Raw genomic sequence first — 24326 nt, 5'->3', positions numbered from 1 at the left:
CTCGTTTAATTATGTTGTTGAATTACAATCAAGTGTTTTACCGCCTACGTTGCTATTTAAGAGATTTTCATTACAACCCAATCATCGGAGTTAATCAAAAATGCCATTTCCAGTCGATTTAATCGATTACGTTGTAAATGCGCGGGCAACAAGTCGAGTGTTGACAACACTCTGGGTGATTTTGACATCGGTGTCAAATTTCTCACAGAAAGAACCTCAAAAACATTCAATGATGATACTGCGTCGAAAATATTACCGAAATGCCATTTGCACAAGATGAAAATGCAACCACATTTGTGAATCACTTTTATTCAAAACATGTTTTGAACTCCATTTTGTAAACACCTAGATTCGCGTTTATGTTAGTAACTTAAACGCTGCATACATGTTTAAAAAATAATTATCGATGTTAGAAAGTGCGTGGAGCATGAAATACCTTCTTAACTATGACACCAGTGATAAAAGCCAGCATAATGCCTGAGCCGTGAACTTTGTCATAAATAAGGTGCACACTGTTTGGGAATTACTTAAATTGACCATGTTTTATAACCCATGACAGTATGCTTTATTTAATATTATTAAATAAAGTGTAAGTACGGCAATTCCACCATTTCACGCGTCAAACGACATAACTCAGCGATGAAAACGTTCATATTATAATAATAATAATAATAATAATAATCTCTTTATTTTCCGAAGGTAACTCATTAAGACAACACATTGATACAAAGTCATGCAAACAGTTTAACAATGGCAATCTTATTTTCAATGAGGCCTTCAAACAACTATGGTATGTATAATGCATTTCTACATTATAATGCAAACATGTAGACTTTGATATTGCTTTAGGAGTGGACCAATGAAGCCTCGTTTTAGGACAACTCGGCTTAATACATATGCGTAAAGTGTCGTCCCATTTAGCATGCGCAGTCCGCACAGGCTAATGACGGACAACACGTTTCCTCTTAACTTGATTTTAAAAAGAGACTTCGTTTAAACACTAACAATATTTATACATATATATATATATATATATATATATATATATATATATATATTATTTTTTTAAACTACATGCGACTTCATGAGCTGATTAATAAACAACACGTTCTTTTTCGTTTCCATTAGGACTCAAATAAATTGTATACACGCGTCTTTTAAAATTATTGAACAGTGTTTTTTAAATTACATTTAGAAATACGAAAACCATTAAACATTTCTTACAGAAATCTATTAGCCTGTCATCCAAAATGACATAACAAAGACACTTTCATTTCGTAATTGCTTTTCTTCATTTTTTCTTAACAAATTTGAAAAGCGTTTAAATAGCTTTTAGTTTCACCACCGTTCTTTACCATCGGGTGAAAATCAGATGGGAAGATAGGCCTATTAAAGCTATGCAGAGCGTGTCGCGATTTTCGCCTAAGGTTTGGGGTAAACCGCCTCATTACTGATTCAACTATCTTCGTCGGTATCGGCGAAAAGCGAACAGTCAGTTTGTTGCTAGATTGACTTGCGCACGGACGCAATCTTTTGTGAAAAGCTTCAGCTTATTAAATGGCAAACGAGATGTGACTTAAATTTAATAAAAAACATGGATTAATATGTGTTGATTGGAATCGAGGTTGCAAATATGTGCCTTTAAGACGGATGAGTAAACACGCTGGACAAATACTTATTTTCGGGCTATAAATATTGCAATATGGGAAATTAAATGGATATTGCCTGTTTATTATGTAAGTAATGCGATAACGCAATTGTTTTTTAATGATTGTCAACCAGGTAAGCACGACTTTAAATGAACAGCATACCAAACACACTATCTATTTTGCTGCCCAGAAACAGAAACTAAAACTTTATTACGAAAATAATACTATGGTTTAGTTTACAAACAAACGTGGATGTTTATCAATTGACCATTTCGAACTGTTGCACTTGAGCTGTTGACATGTTATTATAAGTTTATGGTGCAGCTATTCATACATTGGGACTTTTGTTTCAACTAAGATTGACAATGTAATTGCCGGTTCCGATAGATTGCATGTATTATCCATATGAGTAAGAATAACATTAAAATCTTTAAAATGCGACCATATTGGTAATAAATATTGGGACCTTGAGCATTTTACAGCTTTTCTAATGTATCAACTGTCTAATAAAGACACGTTTACGACACAACATAACTAATGGTTGAGTTCATATGACCGACAACGTCAAGTAGCTAGTTTGCAAATAATATATGAGAATTTATGCAAAAGTGATATGCACGCGCTGTTTTCTTAATATTTGCTGAAATGTACTGTGGAATATTGATTATTTTTATTCAATTGCTATTTCAGGCTTTTGAAAACTTTTTCTAATTCTAAGTTTCAATTTTCGAAACGATACTCTTCACTAATGAGATAAGAGAGAAAAAGCAACAAGAACAAGCACGAGCAAAAATATTCATCTTTCAGGATCTTGTGACAATAGTTTCCGAGTTGTTGACAATTTTAGCGTTAAAATCCAATCAAAACCAACACAAAAGCAATAATTTCATTTACCGGTAAATTTTCGTAGCAACCCTATGTTCAGTGGAAGCGTGTCATCATGTGCTCGGTAAATTTATTTGAACAGGTCAGTAACTACCCGGTAGACGACATTGTTCAGCAATTCCACTTAATGCCCTTTAACCAACCTGTAATGAAGTTATTGACGTATAATTATACAAATTACCAGCTTTCAGATGGCACAAGACAAGTTGACGATGACCATTATGTTGAGCCTCGGAGCTATGTGTAGGTTTATACATAACATAACATTTATTCGGCATTAAATAGCATATTGCAAATTTATAGCCTATACAGAGTATGTGTGTACATGTATACGCTATGAGCGATAGAACAGACGTGTCCTATAACAATCGGATTTGCGAATTATTGAACATATCGCACAAAATTAGGTCGCACATAATTGAGTTATTGTGATCCATATGTTCGTATGTTACATTATTGTTATAATCTTTCAGTACGGAAATGCTCCTTAAACACGTATAGTTAGCACAGAGAATGTTAAAGAACAAGTACATTATAACGATCTTTTTGAAATGAGTGTCTTGAATAGTTTTTATATTAAATCAAAAGATAAATATGTATAACTTGAGTTTTATAATTGCTATACTTTAAATTACAGGTTTGATTCCATTTCACTGATTTCCCATGTGCATGTAGATAATAGAAACTATTTCATGTAAAATGATTCGGGTTTAAATATACGGTAATACTTACAGCGTCCAAAATAATTTAAATATTCATCCTTTATACACCTCGTAGCTATATACATAAAACATTCGATTCACAATGAGCCAATAATTGCTGTAGAATTTCAACACCGGCCTCAGATTCAGCTCAGCAACTTAATTTGCAGTACTCGAAAGTTCATGTTAAATACGAGCTTTATTATCCTCATATGTACATTACCGGTTCTCGGGTTGACATTGCGGTTCGGAAGGTAGCATCTAAAATGATCCACCATTATTCGCAACCATGAGATATAGGCAGACAATTCAAATGGGTTTCAGGTTAATGTATGTCTGGTTTAAATCAGTTTAAAATGTTATTTGGTTTGCATATCATTGAAATCCGAAGCTTCTTTTTATACAAACTTTATTTGTACTGTATAAAAAACGTACTAAGATGACCGCATGCTATTAATGGTTTCGTGTTGCCTTAAATTTATTGTAATACTTTAGTCAAGTATAAACGGATGAGTTTAAGAATTTTGTTAATGATGTTAATTTCAGTCACGTGTTCTATTTTAAACAGTTTATTACTAATAACAGATTCCATTTGCAACGCATGTTTAAATCATTATGTCGATATTTAGAATTTTTAATGTCTTAGGTTGATACTGTAGCCATAATTACCGGTATTTTCGTGGCTGTAAATACTGTAGCCATAATTACCGGTATAAACGTGGCTGTAAATACAGGGATAGCCTGATAACAACATGAATATACGTGGCTGTAAATACAGGGATAGCCTGATAACAACATGATACACTGCTAATTCACGTACAAAAAGCGCGAAACTCCCCTACTGTACACTACTGCTGCCGTCAACATTTCATGCAACAACGCTGACTGACAAAGGATTAGCAACAAAGGCTGGTCAATTCTCATGTAATATTGCAACTAAAGTGAAAATAAGGTGCTTTAATTATGTCACTTATTCACCAAGAAACGAATCACAATCGTAATTGAATTTTAATAATATTAGTCATCACACGAATTAACAGACAAACAAAAAGACAGATCATAGATAAGCATTACATATTCATTTACAAAGATTATCAAAACAATGACATCCACCTCCCCCACCCTTCTTCCTCAACACAAAGACCTAGAATAAATTATTCTAGGTCTTTGCTCAACATCATCATCACGAGTGTCATTATTATCATTTTCTTAATCTTCGTCTTTTTTATTATTATTATTATTATAATAAAAATACAAGAAATGAAACGACACGTTACATGTCACAAATATACAAGACAAGTGTTTTTCACACTTTTTGACAAACTTAATGACGTTAATCAATCTGACAGACACGTTGGCCGCCAAAGACGAACTGTGTGGTCAATCAAACGATCAATAATTTAGCTGTTCTTTAATAGTGAATGGATGGGATTTATTACTATTGTAGGAATTAATTATATTATATTAATATAACTCGTTAAAAGATGCAGTAATATTAAGAAGCTGTTCAAAAAGATGCATTCGGTTTTAATCATATTAAATAATCTCCAAAATGAATGGGCGCCGTGTTGGCTCGTTTTTTTTTTTAAATAAAATGAATCGGATGTAAAACAAGCAGACATGTACCGATATATTTTAACACGAAAACTTGACTTGTGGGTTCCATAATTTACGACTTAAAGTTGATCCTGTGAAAATCTAGCCGCCAAACACACTGATCAGCTCGAAACCTAACACTGTCCACGCTGCCATGTATTAAATAAATAAATATAGGATGATATCTACACAAAGGCATATCGTTGACACTGTGGACGGTCATTGTGTATTTTCGGATTATGGATTAAAGGCATTGTTAACCATATTAAACGTCTTACAATGAATAATCAAATCCTGCCCTTCCGCCATTGTGAGGTTACATTATACCAAGTTGGACTAAGGAGCCGTAGTATTAAGATAGCGCGATACGTTGAACAGCTTGGACAGATTACCATTCATCTCCTTGCAGCGACTAAGCAGTATTTTTAGATTGGATTTCAAGTTTATTAGGATTTTAATTTCAACATTTTATCGTTAACGTTTTAACTCATAAGCGCTCGACCGGGTGAATAAAGACTGTGCATGGGTAAACATTTCCGTAAGTGCTCTATGTAGAATGGTATACATTGTATACATTAATAACTTTAATAACTGAAGTTATTAAAAAAATATTGTACTTTTATCTGCTTCTGATTTCAGGTTAAGGAGACGTAGCACCGGCATATTGAAGTGACATTCCGCGGATTAGCATCAGAACAACGGAAATGTATGCCAACGGAAATTGTGATGCACAGTGTTACAGCGAATAATTAATACCTTATAAAAGAACACATGTCACAAACGAAAACGCCGTTTCTGTTTAACCTTTAATTGACTGTGATTCTTTATTCTGAATAAAACACACGAGCGTATATCTGAATCAATCAAGGCCGTGTAAGGTGCTTGCTACTAGTATATTGTGTTTCGTCAGATAAACATCGTGGTCATTCAAGCGTGAATAATATACTATGACCTATCGAAGGAAATAATTAGAGTACATTGACGGAGCCAAGACTGACAATAAAGTAAATAACTATAGACAGCCTGTGGGAGTATTGATAGTATTCATCGACCAAGATTTTATTTATAAATTTAACTTCGTATGACAACGTTGTATAAAACATTGCCTTTAACTTATAGAACGGCATTGTTCTCGCGTTAATTGCAAAACTCTATTACGAAAATGGTTATAAAAAAAGTTAATACCTATTTAAAATAAAGCAAAAGATGAACAATAGATGTGTGTTTACATGAGATGATGATGATAAGAACACAGAGCGTTGAAAAAACACCGACCAGTGTTGACAATAATCATTTGTTCGATAATCATCTCGGCGGACCAAGTATCACAATGAGAGAGGGCCCGGAAGGCGATGGGTCGGTTACCACCGACAAAAGTGTAGGTAGCGAGGATGAAGGCACCAATCACAGTGCGAACATGAGCATAGATCGCTCAAAGGACGAGTCAGATCTGTCGGATTACGGCGAGGAAAACACGACCTGTCAGCTCGCCAATCAGGCAGTTAGAGCGAGACTGTTGAGTAGCGTAGTCAATTCTGCCACCGTCAACGATTCTAAGCTTCGCGTCTCTGTGTTCGACCATCGGTCTATTCCAAGGAAGTTTATTATTCCTAAGACGCTGGAAAGCCGACCGTCGGTGAGCTGTCTCGATAAAATCAGCTCCGACGACATGAATAAACGGCCGCAAAATTTGAACGGATTAAACGTTAAGGATGGTGAAAACGGTATTCGTAAAGGTTCGACGTCGTCATACACGGTGTTGAAAGCGAACCGACGTTTCAATGGTGATAGTGGGAGCACCAGCTCCAAATCTTCGCCTACGAGTCCCCTGGATTCGGAGAATGACGTCAGGACTAGTTTCGACGTCTTACTCAGGAACTTAATTGGTGACGTCAATGACTTGAATGTGCAATCTAACGCCACACCAGTGGCGTTTTCCAGCGGATACGAAAGTGACTACCCACAAAATAAGGATCTCCAGTTTAGTAAAAACAAGTCAGGAAGCAATAATAACTTAAAAAGTGAGCACAATAAAACGGACTGTGTGAATGTGGATGTAGCAAATAACGCCAGAATTGGATATTATTCAGAACAATCTAACGGTGTTGCTAACGCAAAGCCGCTGCAAGGAAGCCATAGTTTCTCATCATTGCCATCATTCCCCATTTCACAATCCGAACCCAGCACGGGCTCTCTAAAACGTCACGACTCAAAGGAAGTGCCCCTGGTGACGCTGGCGTCCAAAGACGTTGAAACGGACCAACAAGGCTTCTCCTACGCACAAAGACACAACTATAAGTTAACAAAAGTCACACGTTCAATGTACGAAATTATCAATGATCTCCAAAACGGCGAAAAGGGTGCTCTGGAAGTCCGAAAACGGGCGCGAAAAGGGCGTCGGTCTTCACAGGAAATTAACAATTACGTCGAAAGTGGTAACACGTCTTTCAAGGAAAACAAACCACGTGGGAGGCTGGAAACAGAGAATGGATTAACGGGCAACAAAGCGGAGCCTTTGGGCACAATGAAGATCTGTGATTCCACCCCGGCCGCCTTCTCGGGGGCTGTGGTAAGATGTGTACGTCGCCCGCTGGGCAACGACTTGCCGTTACCCCAGCGCAATTTCTCGCTGAGTGAGAATAGTAACAAATTAACTGGATCTCTTGCAAACAAGTGCGGTAATAAGGTCCAGAATGATTTGCGAAATCTTTTATGTGACACGTCCACTGCGACATTGTCAAGTGGTGGGAATAATGATCAGTGGCGAGATTTGAATAACACGACGGGTGGGCATAATACTCTGCTCGAATCTTCGAGTGCTGCGGACTCCACTTTTAATCAAACGGGATTTTCAGTGGCGAATGAATCAAACGCGGGCAACAGAAGACCTACTCTCAACCAACAGTTCAACAACCGTATCAAAGCAGACGACCATGTTTATGAAACAATACCTGGAGACGAGAAACTGTACGAGCAGTGGAAACGCGAGAGAGAAAATCCGAAAATCCCTAAAATACGTCGCTTTACGACCATTCCCGACCTTCCTGGAACTTTTATTCCTAAAGAACCTCCCGCCTTACCGGAACGAAATTATCTTCATAATTCTATCCAACCGCTGACGAAAGATCGGGACAGTTATATATGTATGGGAGATGTAAATTCTAATTTCGCTAATAAGGAGAACTTAAATATCAGCAAACCCAGTGCTAGTTTTATGAATCTTCCCACAGATACTATTTTATTCGAGTCGTCGTTCTTCCAATGTTACCCTCTACCAGACGACATTTCCCCGCAACGCAACACCGGAAGGACCGACGAGACCTCAGACGGATATTGCAGCATCGACAATCTATCCTTACTTCGGGAGCATATCCACGAGAAATCACATCCGGAAACGCCACCACGGGAAAGGATCTCGTCTGAAAATCAAAACTTCTTCCGTCCCAGAATTGACCTTTTTCTAAGCCCTATGGCTGCAGACGAACTTAATGATTCTGGAACGTTTAGGGAAAAATTCAGAAATGAAATTCCGCGTTTGTTAAGTCGCCAGTTGTCACGTGACGAAGATCTCGGATTAACGTTTAGGGCACCAGTGAATTTCGAGTCTTACCGTGAACAAACCAAGCCGGTTTTCCAGGCAACGTATGTGTAACAGTGAAACACGGGATATACAAGTGTTGAATTTTACGTCTTTCAACTAGATATTAATTTGTTCGATTCTATATCAATAGTAATGAGGTCATGGGTGCTGATACATGCACCTTTGCATTCATTTAATTCAAGTAACTTGCTGCTATACTATAAATCATGTACCAATATATCAGAACATGATAATTAGACCTGTACAACAGTATATAAATAGGATGAATATACTATCTATTCTAAGTATCCTTACATATTTTGTTTAAATTATTCATTACTTTCCTTTTTTTAAATAAATTTTGAGCAGGGTTTTTCATTTTTCGGTCCATATGATATGTAATTCAATGTAGGAAGATTAACGAAAGTACTTTTTAAAAAATACGCAAAATTCATTTACCATGAAATTTATTGTCGTTATTTAGGAAAATGCAATAACGTAACAAACTAGTTAAATTTGTTGCATCTAACATACTGATCACTCTATGAGTAATTACAAAACTGCCCCATTAGTCAGTGATGTAGAAATACTGCCATTGTCACATGTAATGATACACGTATCGCATTGATTCCATACAAATATGTTCATTTGTGGTGCTTGTTATATAAAACCCGTTGTATCCAACGATCTATATTCATCTGATCGTGATCGCTATCTGCTTATTACTAATATAAATCCTTCTATTTGGTATCTATAAGCCTAAGACTTGTTATACAAACGTGTAGATCAAGCTCGATAAGTAAACAATACGTTAAAGGTAAACAATATAGTCATCAACTGCTATTGATGTTATCGTCGTTGTATTCATTAAGAATGTAAACGCTATTTTGTGCCATCATATTGTATTTTATGACTAATCTATAAGCAAAATAACAATCATCGATATGTATTTTAAAGTTGTTGGTCTTTTTATGAAAAAAGAAGAAGTTCAGAATGCACATAAATAAACATGTACTTCACTATTTAATCGTTCCCTATACCGGGGACCAATACATTTGTTTGTATAGGTCCCTGCTAATACTACTTACAAGCTTCATTTAAAATAAGGGATTAATGACAAAATCGGTATAAAAACCTTTTTATGCAACTGTATTCCTATTTGATACCCTGATTTCTTCTCCCAATGTGTTAGAATGCGTTTAAAGAGCCTGCTTTTAATTTCCCTTCTTCATGTACCACGCGGATATTTAATTATGCCATAGATTAGCGTAAGAGCATGGCTGTACATTCATTACTTGACGAATGCTACACTTTTTCAACAAGCAGTGTGTATTTGGTCAAAGTTAGGAATGTGAGAACACACTATGTTAGATGGATAGACATACTGTTTACATTTTTGTTAGCAGATAACCTAAACTATTATAAAATCTTCTAACGATCATTCTGACCATGAAGCAAGTCCATAGGGCTATATCTATTATCTAGTTTCTTTTTTCCTTGTTTTCTGACTATTTGTAAATGAGTTCTTGTATAAATCTGATTTGTATATATGTATTATGAAAATTGTACATCATGCATTTACGTGACGTAGTTTATATGTTTATGGATTATTAAGTTCATGTTATTTATTTTAAGGAGTATCTGCATTTACGTCAAATTATGCAATAACATGTTGTTTATTGATATGATATTGCAATACAACGCAACAAACACATAATTAGTTGTTGTATATTTATTTGCATGTAATTTTAATTTAAATGTACAAACATGATATGATTTCTTGGGCATCGAATCTGAAACTTGAAATGTCCTTTACTGAGATCAAAAGATTGCAAAACTTGGACATGTCTACTACTTATATGCTACGATACGTGTGTGCTTGTGTTGCCACTCGGACATGTCTACTACTTATATGCTACGATACGTGTGTGCTTGTGTTGCCACTCGAACATGTCTACTACTTATATGCTACGATACGTGTGTGCTTGTGTTGCCACTCGGACATGTCTACTACTTATATGCTACGATACATGTGTGCTTGTGTTACCACTCGGACATGTCTACTACTTATATGCTACGATACATGTGTGCTTGTGTTGCCAATATCTGATAACACGAGTAGTTTTGGCCAATAAATGGTGCTATTTACTAAGGCTGAGTATATGTTATTAAGGACTAGATTCATGTCCTTACAGAAATGACAATTTATTACAGAAGTATTCTTCCTAGAAAATGTAGTTCAAAGAAACGGTTTAATCTATAAGACATAAGTTCAGGTCTACTATTACCGAGGTTATCTGCAATGGAACGCCACATGGTTTAAATTAATACTATTTTGAAGTATTGTAAATGCATACATTGTGAAAAACAAATATCTGATATAAAAGGAATCACTTTTAGGACGGGTATTATATCTACATGAATAATTTATTGGCTGGTAGAAGTTACTTGTGCGCAATATATATATCAAGAAAAACGAGAAAACTGTCTTTCCAAGCATTCAGATACTATTTAAAATAGGGCGTCACCGTGTTTTCTTTAATTGCTAAAACAGTTAAGTTTTTATTATCTAGAACCATTAACACATTTTGAACCAATAACGAGTACGTATGGGCAACTAAAATGAAAATGTCTGAAGTCTGATTCACTAGCCATAATGAAGGCGAATCATTATTAACATACCCCATAATCAGCGAAACAACACATAGTTGGTTGCAAATGGGGAACACACCTGCAGCCAATATCACTGTTAAAACCGCAAAATATCTGCTCGCAATTAGTAACCCAGATATGTGAAAACCGAGGGTACATATTTCTATCCAAAACATAGGGTGCGTCTATTTTGAAGGGTTCTCTTCGGACCACTATTCGTCGAGGGGTTAAATTAACGAACCTGTAGTGCAAAAATGACCGATCTATCGTAAACAAAATAATTCCAAATGCAATGATGATGGAAAGTACATGCGTATTCGCCACTGTAACAATATTGATCACATTTCTGATTACTTCACAGTATTGTGCGATTATATGCTAGGTGCATGACATATTCCTTCCTACTTATATACATGTTTACGGTTATAATAACACATTCAAATGAAGTATTTACTTTATATAACGAAATAAAAACCACTGTCGCATGAAAATAATACTTCTGTAATATCGCATACATTGATCCGCTTGGCGGTTGCTTCCAGTATTGCAACACGTTCATTCACTTAATTTACGAAGGTTCGTCGGTTCATGAAAACAAACGTACCTGTGAGGCAAATTGTTTTACATCACATTTTATATAAAAAATGAGGAGTGTATTAAGGTAGTTTTTCTTTTCCAAAGATATAACCGTTGTAAATGTCATTTAAGATTGTAAAATGATATTAACTATTGCTACAAAACTGAAACCAAATCAGTATGAACAACGGGTTTTAAGCGCGTCCATAACCGGCTCCATAATTATTTTTTTTAATAAATAAATAAAAACTGGATATCTTCCGTTATATTGTCATTTACTACATTGAGGTGGAAAGGTACAATTGCATAGATATATATATCTCAAGAAAATTAAAATAGCCGAATCAGTTAAAAAGATATGATCTATTGACTCGGTATGAGTATAAATGAAAAATATTCAGTCATTATACATAATGTTATTGGTATTAATAATGGAGTTCACCGCATTTTAGAATTATAGAATTTAGCATTATAGAATGCTTTATATCCACAAGACATATATCTAAAGTTACAATATTTGTATTGCGTAAATTAAACACTATTTGGCGCGTTTGGAGTTATGTAAAGCAACGTTCTGTACAATATAATACAATGCATTCAAAACGGGCAATAGTTATAATGAATTTCCATGACAATTACGAAAACTTTTTTATATTCCAGCAATTCATTTAACAATCTATATGCGCTTGTAAAAAACGGAATAAACATGACTGTAACATTTCAAGTGTTATCTTTATCTGGTTATCTATACGTAATATATAATATATACAAATATAACGAAACTATACCATACACAGTAAACAGGTCAGTATTAATTTACCGACTACGATTAGTTTTTTGTTCCATTTTTATCAGCATAATGTCCATTAAAACATTTTATAATATGCTAAATTGTTTGATTATATTTATTTACTGACTGCTGCAACTATACCAATAGGAAAGAAAAGCACATCATAAAGCCGTTGGTCGACATTTACTATTATTTACGAATGAATGGTATCTAAAGAAGCATCTGTGGCCATTATAAACGAAGATCGCGCAAGGTGCTTGAATGGCGCTGAGCAAATATTTTGCAATTTGCTCTTTTCATAGTGACCTGTCAAAGACAATCGCATTCAATGTTATAAAACGTGTTTTCTAATGTATTGTTCTCTGTAATATAGTACAATAAACGCGCTAGATTATAATCGACAGTAATAACGTGAAAATCGCATCAAATGTTGTTTCAAGATGTTTTCCTTATTATTGTACACTACAATTTACTAAAATAGAGGTACTTGATTGTGATCGTTTCAAATAGACGCTAAGTACGTGAAACTGCATTATACAGCACCAAAATAAATATTTGCTCACCGTAGATACAATAACCTCTGCAACTTGTTTACACAGTTGTTAATCGTTAAAGTATAAAGCTTCACCAGCTTAAAATCTTCCAATTAATAAACCAATAGGCTTCGAGAAACCAACTAAATCCCAATTATTGCACAACATTTAATTCGATGAGACATTAATTTTGACATTAAGACGTTAGTAGATATATCAATATGTGTTATTAATCTATCAAATGATAAACTTGTATTAAGTATAACTGATGGTTTTATATACGTTCCTTTCAATATAATGCTCTTTATGGAAAAAAACAACAGAGTATAACATGTTACTGCAGAACAGAACAGACATGTTATTTAGACTTATACATAAGTGCATTGTATGCACTATCGCTGTGCAATATTTCAGGCGAGGCTAAAACAAAAGAACGAACGGCAATGCTTGCCGAGACGTTATGCTATTCGTGCCGAGCCTGATGTATATTGACACAAGAGGGTAGTATCATGTTTATTTGTTTATCATAACTGTAAGTAACCATTTAAAAAGATATAATGAAATATAATGGCTGCGTCACTTGATTTTTTGGCGGAATAAATATTTTGTTTGACCTTTTGAGTGTAAAGTCAGACTTTATTAGCACTAGTGCTTTATAATTGTAAATCGATTGTTTAATGATGGCTTTATTTTGCTTTTTGTGTCTAAAATATTAAACATCTCGGCATCAAATTGTTTGTTTTGTTGAATCTGAATATATTTTTTTAAGAATGATGGCTGTATAACCTTCTTCCACACACTCACTGACATAAACCCTGTTGACGTGATTTAATTGTTTTTATATCAGACAACTTTATATCAGGTAGGTAACAATGCAATTGTTTGATAAATACAAATATATCAGAAACCTTTATATCTGGCAGATATCAATCATGTAGTATGACATATATGTGATAACATATGTATGCTTTCACCAGAATCACGAGTTGTATGACGTTTTCTTTTATAAACCGTTCAACGCACCAATCCATGATTGCAACCGTAACATTGTAAGTTACACATAGTTTCAAATTTATTGACAGGCAAATTTATTTATTGTGTTCATCCTCATTATTTAAATACCAAAGATACCACCATTCCGTTTTTCCTTGGATTGATTATCATGTAGCTTTTTATCACATATTCCAATTTAGTAGAATAAAATAGGTTTGAATGCGCCAACGTATTCAAGTACTTTTTATTCCCTCTTCCATCGTTACATCCACGTAACAAATACGAGAAACCTTCTTATTGTGAGACAGTCATACTAAAAACCGAAAGAAAAAATGTGTGAGAGTGCGTGTACATAAACTGTTTTAATTTCACCTTTACAAGTACCGCACGGATATTCAATTATACCATAAATAAGCGATTTAGCATGGCTGTACATTCATTTCTTGACGAATACTACACTTTATAAACAGTCTTAAGTTTTTAGGAATTTGAGATATTTCTTTGTTAGACGGATAGACTTACTGATAACGTTTTTGTTTACAGATATAAAGCTGAGCTAGCAGAAATTCTTTTTTATTATTTTGATCCTGAAGGGTCACTTTTCTTTGTGTAAATAATTATATTTTAAGAAAACTATCCATCTTGCTTTTTACGTGACGTCCTTTACTTTGGTTTTGCTTTAATATATATTTTTATTTATGCAATCAGCTGTTATGTCAATTAAGCATTTACATGCTGTGTATTGATATGACATTTAAATACTACGTATTACAACATGCCGTTGTTTTATTATCATTATTGACATGTAAAAACAATATCCACAATTATATCATCAATTAAATCCATGTTATAATGTACCTTCTACCCTACCAGGATCAGTCAAAATACCTTTTGTAGCATTTTTTGGGGGGTCAAAGTGTATATTGACCTGACTACCAAATGAAAAGCGCGATTTATGGATCGACCATGATGAAACTTGACACTTCGTTTACAAAGTATCAAAGGCTTACAAGAGGCTGGTATATTATTATAGACATGAAATTTAACGAATGTACATTCCATTATTTTAAAATACATATATATATTTTTTTTTCTATACATTAGGAAACGATCTCATTTCTACAAGAAGCGCGAATACATTGCACTTCAATGAGAACTGTTCTACCTTACATTCCGGTTATCGGTTGTGCCATTATGTAAAGTAGTACTGAACATATAATACTGTACTAACCATCGATATGCCGTTTTAAACATTTGTATTATTATTAACGGATTCATGGCGCCTATCAAATCTTCCATTGACGTTATAAATGAGAATCGCAAACGATTGGTTAAATGACTTTGAACCAATATTTTGGTTTAATATTGACTTGTTAAAGAAAACCGCATACAATTTTATGTAACATGTTTTCTTTATTGTATTGTATACTACGACGGTGTGTAAAAGATTCACGAGATAGTGCTAAGTTTAAAGTCGACGGTAAGAACATGAAACTGCATTATATAGTACCAAAATAATATTTGCACATCGCAGTTACAAGAACCTGTGTAGCTTTTACTACAGTTGTTAATCCCCAAAGTATACAGCTATGCAAGCTTAGAAACGTCCAATTAACCAAATGGCTTAAATAATCCTATTCAGGCCGAATTACCGTACCATCTTGAATATGTGTTGGGGCGGTATTTGAGGCATTCATACATGCATTTTGCGATACCAATATTTGTGATTAATCTCACATCTGATAAGCGTGTAGTAACCATAAATGATGATTAACATGTATACGATGAAACTTCATTGAGAGAATTATATTGAAAAAAAAAGTATTATCATCATTTATGGTTACTACACGCTTATCAGTTTAAGTATAACTGTTTGCCATTGAATCATGAATTGTCTGACACTTGTTATTCTAACCGTTCACTGGCCCATTACATAGCTACAGCAATACGTTATTTATCCTAAAGATTAATTCACGGGAAAAGAAATGCATTTTGTTCAGATTTAATATTTGTGCACCACTGTGTCACCATGTTCGCTATTCTTGACTTTATTTATTATACTTGGGCGCATACTTTTACTCGCATTTACGAAGATGAATATTGGTGTTCACATGCCTGCGGGTTCCATAAGACGGCAGCAATTTTCTCATTTTATAAGTGGAACAAGATTAAAGTCTAATTTTCTTCTGCACTGCTGTTCGTAAATTATCTTCTTGCGAATCTTCACAATTTTACACTATCGCATTAAGTTTATTTTAGACAAGTTAACAAACAAGGTAACAAATCATATCACATATCTTCCTCGTACCACATTCTTTTTCTAAACAAAGATGACCCGTGACATGGCGTTCAATCCCATAATTCTACATCAAGGACTAATCTGCCGATGCGATGTTGACAATTGACACACTTTTGCACCGCCAGACAGAATTGCTTCTTTTGAACGGTAAATGGAAGTATTGAAACTTCATTTCAAGTAGGTATTTACGGAATTTAATCCAGCAGACGATAAATTGAAGGACTTTGGCTAAGAAAACAACCTGTGCAAACGTGTGTCGTATACGTGTGCTATTACATGTCATTGATGTAACGTGCCCCAATTAACCATCTAACATACCGTATATAGCTCTATAAGGAGATTAGATAATTCAATAGCATACCGGACAATCGCCTCGTATTTAATTATACCACAAAGTCATTCTTACTTCAAAATATCTAATGTAATGTTCTTTTCTTGAACTAGAAACACATCTTATACAATTCCTTGTCAACGGAAGGAAATTATTTAACGTTAGTTGCTCAATGATACACATTCGTGTTTTGTTCTGATGAATTTTATGATGTCAACAGCCGTGCAAATTCTTCGATTTTCTGGTTGGTTACAACCGATAACGTCCTCGTATATCTTGGAGGTTACCATGGTGAAATGCTTGTCCTCGTTTTCGACCGAGACAAATAAGCTCAAGGCTTCCGATGTAATCGAGGTGACGTAAATATAGGCTTAAACGTTAAACTAATACCTTTTGATAAAAGTAAGATAATATACATTTAATTGAATTATATTAATATTTATGAATATTACATTCTATACATATCAAGTATACAGCGTCAATTATAACTTGGCGTCACTTTATGTCGACGTGTCGTCATATGAAATACGTCACCATAACCTCTCCGTTCATTCACTGTTCTATTTCGAGTATCCGCTGGTGATAATGAACGGTGATGGTAGTGGAAATGATGATAATTGCGGTCCTAATTGAAAATGAAGATGATAATTACGATGTTGGAAAAATACATGAAGATACTGGTGATGATGGTACAAATTGTTACAAAAGAAATTATGTGGTAGTACACAAACAATAATACAGGAAGAGAGATATAAAACTGATACTAACGGTATTGGTGATGGACATTAGGGCACTTATAATAACTGTTGTCTAAATGCACACACAAAACAGCTCACTTACTTTATAATTCGAGACTAAGGTGACCTACATGAAATGGCCAGAAAGTGAAATCAATCCTGTTTTTTTATATTTTACCAATTCAAGAGTGTCAAAGAAGAACGATATAGTTTGATTTTATTGGTAGGGTTAAGGTCATAAAAATCAAATCAAATCCAATAAGACTTTTTTCAACGGAATAAAGATAACGAAAATGCCTTTCTTAAACTAAATCATTCTTAATCAAACTCTTGTGCAAATAAATTCAAATGAATAGTTCTTCGACGAGTGCAAAAACACCATTAAAATGTCAACGCTGGGGTGAGCGATACGATGATTTAATACCCTCTTTGAGTTTGAAAGTAAACATATTAGACCGCTCGAAAACGCTGATCGCGACCACGACGATCACTTGACAAATTACTATCATTCACCTGAGCGATTAGAACAATAGCACGATGAAGTACCTGTCAACAGATTTATAACATGAGATTTCTTCAATGAAAAGCGAAATTTTGTACTTATTATAAAAATGTGCGTGAATACGCATTAAAGTTTCTACCCCACAACGTACTGTTAAAAATTACATTTTGTATACTAGCATAATACGGATTGCTTTTTACGTATTTTTGATAAGCCAGCGAAACAAAACACACAACCAAAACACAACAACAAGAACAGAACTATCACGACTGACAGAACACGTTTTATTTGAGATACATCTATAATTTGACACTTTAAAGCTGAAATTTGTGAAGATCATTTAAGTGTAAATCACAGTTTCTGTGGTAATAATCTGGTAGGGAATCTATAGCAACGGAACATGCCTTTGTGGGTATCAGATGATGACGACCGGAGATGTTTGTTGAACAAACATATTAGTTTTAGTGTAAATATAAATGCGAACACCTATAATTACTCTCAAGCGAAACGAAAATTGTAAGAGAGATGGTTAATAGGTAAAGACGAGTTAACGCTTCACTTAATCGTCACAAAACACATGCGAAATTCGATATAACAAAAGCTGCATTATGACCTTAACGGGGAGAAAATATGTTCAGTTCGGATGTATCTTGGGTAAAATCTAAACGTTTTAACATTCAATGTGTTGTTTAACAAATAGTTGGTGCGATAAAAACAGTATTGTTACAAAATGACAAAGGGTAGTTTTCACTTGGATTTCGTATTACATTATCTACGAACGATGAATGCTTTAATAACCAGATTATTTCGACAACATGACAAACCATTTGCACGAATGTTAAATTGAATGAAATACGCAAACTATATATGAATAAACACGTGGTGTAGTAAATATAAACATATATTGCTATATTACCAGTTTGATAATCGTTTGAAACTTAATTGTGTCATTGAAACACATCCTATCAACCATTATTTGCGATGGAGTACTTTATAGTTTCAAATACGGTTTCTTGGTAGTCCAGTATTTTGCGAATCATGCGGTCATGATCTTTACAGGAGCCTCGCTCTGGGAAAACAGGGCTTAATGCATATGAGTAAAGTGTCGTCCAAGATCATCCTGTGCACTCCACACTAGCTAATCAGAGAAGCCATTTTTTTATATTGTTTTGATGTAAACGTTTAAAGGATGTCCCTTCTAAGCGAATATGAAGTGTATGCGTTAAGTGTAGTCCCTGTGAAGCCTGTGTCAACTGCACCTACTTATTTGAGACGACACTTTACGCAAATGCATGACGCCATGTTTTCACAGGGCTAGGCTTATAGTATATTGTATGTCTGTCGTTCTTGTATGTCTGTTGGCGACCTTCTTCAGATATTGCAGAAGTCGGCAACCCACACAGAAAAAACCATTCAACACGGTTACTAGTTGTCGAGCTCGCGCGGTTTTAAATCAGTTACCAACCACATTCTGTTTCCTTGTTCGTCTGCCAATCTATTTCATATGCATTACTAAAATACACCACTGTGGCCTAACTGCTGTGCTGTACAAACATGAACTTAAATTTGGAATCAGGGCATTTTATGTTTAGCCTATCTATTGCGTTTCCTGGACATTGCGTACATGTGCTCGGTGTCTTAACACAATACCAAAATGTTTGTTACGAGTACTTTATGTCTGTGATGTTTCCTTTAAGCATAATGCTTCATTAACCAGGTTTTCCGAAGGAAAAAACTGGTTATTAGATTGGCGAATGCGGGCGGGCTGGCTGGCTGGCGGGCTGGCTGGCTGGCGGGCTGGCTGGCTGGCTGGCGGGCTGGCGGGCTGGCGGAATAAGCTTGTCCGGGCCATAACTATGTCGTTCATTGTCAGATTTTAAAATCATTTGGCACATTTGTTCACCATCATTGGACGGTGTGTCGCGCGAAATAATTACGTCAATATCTCCAAGGTCAAGGTCACACTTTGAGTTCAAAGGTCAAAAATGGCCATAAATGAGCTTGTCCGAGCCATAACTATGTCGTTCATCGTCAGATTTTAAAATCATTTGGCACATTTGTTCACCATCATTGGACGGTGTGTCGCGCGAAATAATTACGTCGATATCTCCAAGGTCAAGGTCACACTTTGAGTTCAAAGGTCAAAAATGGCCATAAATGAGCTTGTCCTGGCTATAACTATGTCATTCATTGTGAGATTTTAAAATCATTTGGCACATTTGTTCACCATCATGGGACGGTGTGTCCCACGAAAGAATCACGTCAATATCTCCAATGTCAAGGTCGCCACGACTAAAAATAGATTAAAAAAAAAAAAAAAAACTTACAAAGGGGGTTAATTTTTTTTGGTCATTTCAAAAGTTCAGTTTGAGTTTTCTCCCTTTATCAGATTTTTTTCACAATGAAAACCTGGTTTTGTGACAATTTTGTCCCTTGTTTTAATTCATGCTTTGAATAAAGGCTGAACATGTTTATAAAAACATTCAAGGAAACAAAAAAGAAGTCGGGTATGCATTTTAAAAAATACTAAAATAACTATTGTGTCACAATTACAACTCTTATTCAGCTTTCCTGTGGTTAAATTGTGATTCATAAATTTAGGATACTTACATTCCTAGACTAAACATCTAGCACATGTCTGAATCGGATATAATGGTGAGTCATAGCCGCGAACTATTCAGATATCATAATTATTATGAAGCACCTTACCATTAAATAAAAATCAAGCTGTTACCGACAGCAGTGTCGTCATATTACCATAGAAAGTCGTATACATTACTATGCTAATACAGAAAATAAATGTGATATTTTGCATTGGAAATAAGAACCTTTTTGACCTCCGGATTTTATACTAAATTTAGTTTCTCGCATAAAAAGGATTTTCCAAACACGAACATATTGAGTAAACGTTTGCAATGTAACAGAAAAAACAACTTTATTTAATTTTATAGATAGACTATCGTCTGCTGTATAGATAGACTATCGTCTGCTGTATAGATAGACTATCGTCTGCTGTGTAGATAGACTATCGTCTGCTGTGTAGATAGACTATCGTCTGCTGTGTAGATAGACTATCGTCTGCTGTATAGATAGACTATCGTCTGCTGTGCCATGATTTCCTATTCAACCGTCTAAAGGATAAAGTCCGTCTCAAAATACTGTAAAATCGTTTGTATTCCGGAGTCATTAATTTTCGTTGATTTGTGGACTAACTGATCCACGATTTTAACGCAAACACATCGAGAAATGACCGACGCATATTAATCTTTTTTTGTTTCACCAATGTCAGAAATTCAGGAATCTTCGTGTTCACGATAAGTCATTTTTAACATATTACGAATTTTCCTCCGGAGAATTTTAATGATCTTTCAATGTTCGAATCTTTATTAGCATATCACCCAACTCTAAATATGTATACAGTAAACGTATGAACAAAAATGTTCAGTCAGAAACAACGAGGAAATAATACAATCGAGCAAACATAATGCCAAATGATCATCTTTATCATTAACATCATCGAATTAGTCATAAACTGTAACCATTACATTTCATCTAGACTTTTAGAATTCGAAATCAATCTAGGAACAAAAGATCCATTGTAAATTAAAACAAGGGCTGTTTGTAAAACATGCATGCCCCCCATATGGGCCCTCCGTTGTAGTGACAGCCATTGTGTGAATATGTTTTTTGTTACTGTGACCTTGACCTTTGACCTAGTGACCTGAAAATCAATAGGGGTCATCTGCGGGTCACAATCAATGTACCTATGAAGTGTCATGATCCTAGGCAAAAGCGTTCTTGAGTTATTATCCGAAAATCATTTTACTATTTCGGGTCATCGTGACCTTGACCTTTGACCTGGTGACCTCAAAATCAATAGGGGTCATCTGCAAGTCATGATCAATCTACCGATGAAGTTTCATGATCCTAGGCATATGCGTTCTTGAGATATCATCCGAAAACCATTTTACTATTTCGGGTCACCGTGACCTTCACCTTTGACCTAGTGACCTCAAAATCAATAGGGGTCATCTACGAGTCATGATCAATGTACCAATGAAGTTTCATGATCCTAGGCCTAATTGTTCTTGAGTTATCATCCGGAAACCATTTTACTATTTCGGGTCATCGTGACCTTGACCTTTGACTTAGTGACCTGAAAATCAATAGGGGTCATCTGCAAGTCATGATCAATCTACCCATGAAGTTTCATGATCCTAGGCGTATGTGTTCTTGAGTTATCATTCAAAAACCATTTTACTATTTCGGGTCACCGTGACCTTGACCTTTGACCTAGTGACCACAAAATCAATAGGGGTCATCTGCGAGTCATGATCAATGTACCTATGAAGTTTTATGATCCTAGGCCCAAGCGTTCTTGAGTTATCGTCTGACAACCACCTGGTGGACGGACCGACAGACAGACCGACGGACCGACAGACCGACAGACCGACATGAGCAAAGCAATATACCCCCTCTTCTTCGAAGGGGGGCATAAAAAAACAGGTAAAGATTATAAAAGTATTAATTCATATTTGTTTACGTCTGACCTTGAGTTTTTAATGTGTCCTTTACAGGGACACCCCATCTGTCCGGTTTGGTAACCACAAATTAAACTCACATGGGCTGTGATTGGGGATTGAATCCGGGTCGCCCGAGTGAGAAGCGCGTTTACAAACCACTCTGCTTACCGGACAGCAACATATCATAATCCGGGCGTGTCAATGGCGTACACGTGCTTGATACAGTATGAACAATACGCCATCGTCAAGTTGCAATTATATGTATGCTATACAATGTACTATAGTCATTTATTTTCTATAACATTTTTATGACTTGTGCGTAATTTTCAATATAGATAAAAATCAAATTTATTAAATGAATAATAAATATATTTGAACATAGCTTTGGAATGCATTTATTTGCTCGATAAATCAGTGAAATCGCCGAAATAACATTCTCGCCGATATGCCTCCGCGATTTTCTTTCAACTGATTGCAGAATATCCATAGGCGGTTCCAAGGGGGGGGGGGGGGCGGACGCGGTGTACGCCCCCCCCCCCCCTCTATATTCGCCAAAGTAAAGTCAATTCATTTGATGTTTCACACTTAACTAGATCTAAATCACCTATTTCTTCATGCTATATCCATCCGTATTACGTATAAACTATGCACATTTTGGCATTATAAGAAGGTACTTTGATAAAAGGACATACGGCGTGACATGCTCGAGAAGTGGTTGTCAAAGCCTTCAAAATCAATAAAATCGTGGAGCTTCCGGGGGACGGGGGGAGCTTCGCCTGGACCCCCTAGCAGGGCTTTACACTGCACCTACGAGGACCCCCAGCAAATTTTTCAATACCCCCCCCCCCCCTCCCCCCCCCCCCCCGCTAACCAGAACTCCTTGAACCGCCCCTGATATCAACATTTTCAGTTGACAATGCATCGTTTTCCGCGTTGTTAGATGCAATCTCGTCAAAGCAACGCGCTTGTCTGCATCATGTATCAGTCTTACCTAAGAACAAGATGCATGGGATCAATGGGTTCAGAAATGACGCCCTTTCAAATTGAAATTGATTTCGTTCGCCACATTGAGCCCGTAATTATCGCTCAGTGAGCTTTTGTGGGACCTATCAATAGACTGGGGCTATAAATCATGGAGGCCACGACAGTTTCCGTTTAATAAAGAAAATAATTTGTTGTATGTGTACTTCAATCACGTGTAAACCTCTGTCACTGATGGCAAATCATTTGCCCATTAAAGGATTTTGCATAATAGCTTATTTAAATGTTTACAAAATCGACATAAACAGTATGAATGGGTCTTAATTAAAGGTCAGATTGAGCAAGTGTGCTTTTTTTCCAATGATCATTTAGGATACAAGACCCAGACCAGACCTGATGTTAATCCGGCTCAGAAATAACTACCTTTTAATTAATACACTGATGGACCGGGCAAATAGACAGATGGACGAACGCCTTTCTTACATAATTATGTAACTAAGTATATCGATGAAACATTATATCACTTTATATTAAAGCATATATTCATTGGGTATAACCTTTTAGAAGTGTGACGAAGTACTTATATGTGTCTTGTCCTTATAAAAATGGGCATTATGCATGTGCGTAAAGTGTCGTCCCAGATTAGCCTGTGCAGTCCGCCCAGGCTAATCAGGGACGACACGTTCCGCTTAAACAAGATTTTCGGTAAAAAGGGACTCGCTTTAAACAAAAATAATATTAAAGCGGAAGGTGTCGTCCTTGATTAGCCTGTGCGGACTGCACAGGCTAAACTGGGACGACACTTAACGCACATGCATTATGCCCAGTTTTCACAGAACAAGACACATATTTATCCCTAACAGGGCGAATTTCGAATAGTGACAATGAACTATTTTTCACCTGGACTACTTTGATATTCAGACTGAGGGCTAAATGTGTATACCACACTCACGAAAAATAAAACCTAGATTTAGCGATAGCAGCTTATGACAGCCACG

The 24326-nt window shown here is 35.7% G+C and overlaps 1 protein-coding gene and 1 long non-coding RNA gene across 2 annotated transcripts; both read left to right on the top strand.

Moving 5' to 3' along the window:
* The first annotated feature begins 1511 nt into the window (after window positions 1-1511).
* On the top strand, window positions 1512-10122 carry LOC127858602 (uncharacterized). Its single transcript, XM_052395806.1, has 2 exons — window positions 1512-1736; window positions 5471-10122. The coding sequence occupies exon 2, from the start codon at window positions 6066-6068 to the stop codon at window positions 8481-8483; it is 2418 nt and encodes an 805-aa protein (XP_052251766.1). The 5' UTR covers window positions 1512-1736; window positions 5471-6065; the 3' UTR covers window positions 8484-10122.
* A 9414-nt stretch (window positions 10123-19536) lies between these two features.
* LOC127858587 (uncharacterized) lies at window positions 19537-20193 on the top strand. The gene is made up of 2 exons (XR_008038980.1): window positions 19537-19802; window positions 19965-20193. It is a non-coding gene; the product is annotated as an uncharacterized LOC127858587 (long non-coding RNA).
* The last annotated feature ends 4133 nt before the right edge of the window (window positions 20194-24326 follow it).

This window comes from Dreissena polymorpha, chromosome 1 (genome assembly GCF_020536995.1).
Source record: "Dreissena polymorpha isolate Duluth1 chromosome 1, UMN_Dpol_1.0, whole genome shotgun sequence".
In the NCBI taxonomy this organism is placed as follows: domain Eukaryota; kingdom Metazoa; phylum Mollusca; class Bivalvia; order Myida; family Dreissenidae; genus Dreissena; species Dreissena polymorpha.
The sequence above is the reverse complement of the archived record's forward strand: the minus strand, read 5'-3'. Positions and strand labels throughout refer to the sequence as shown.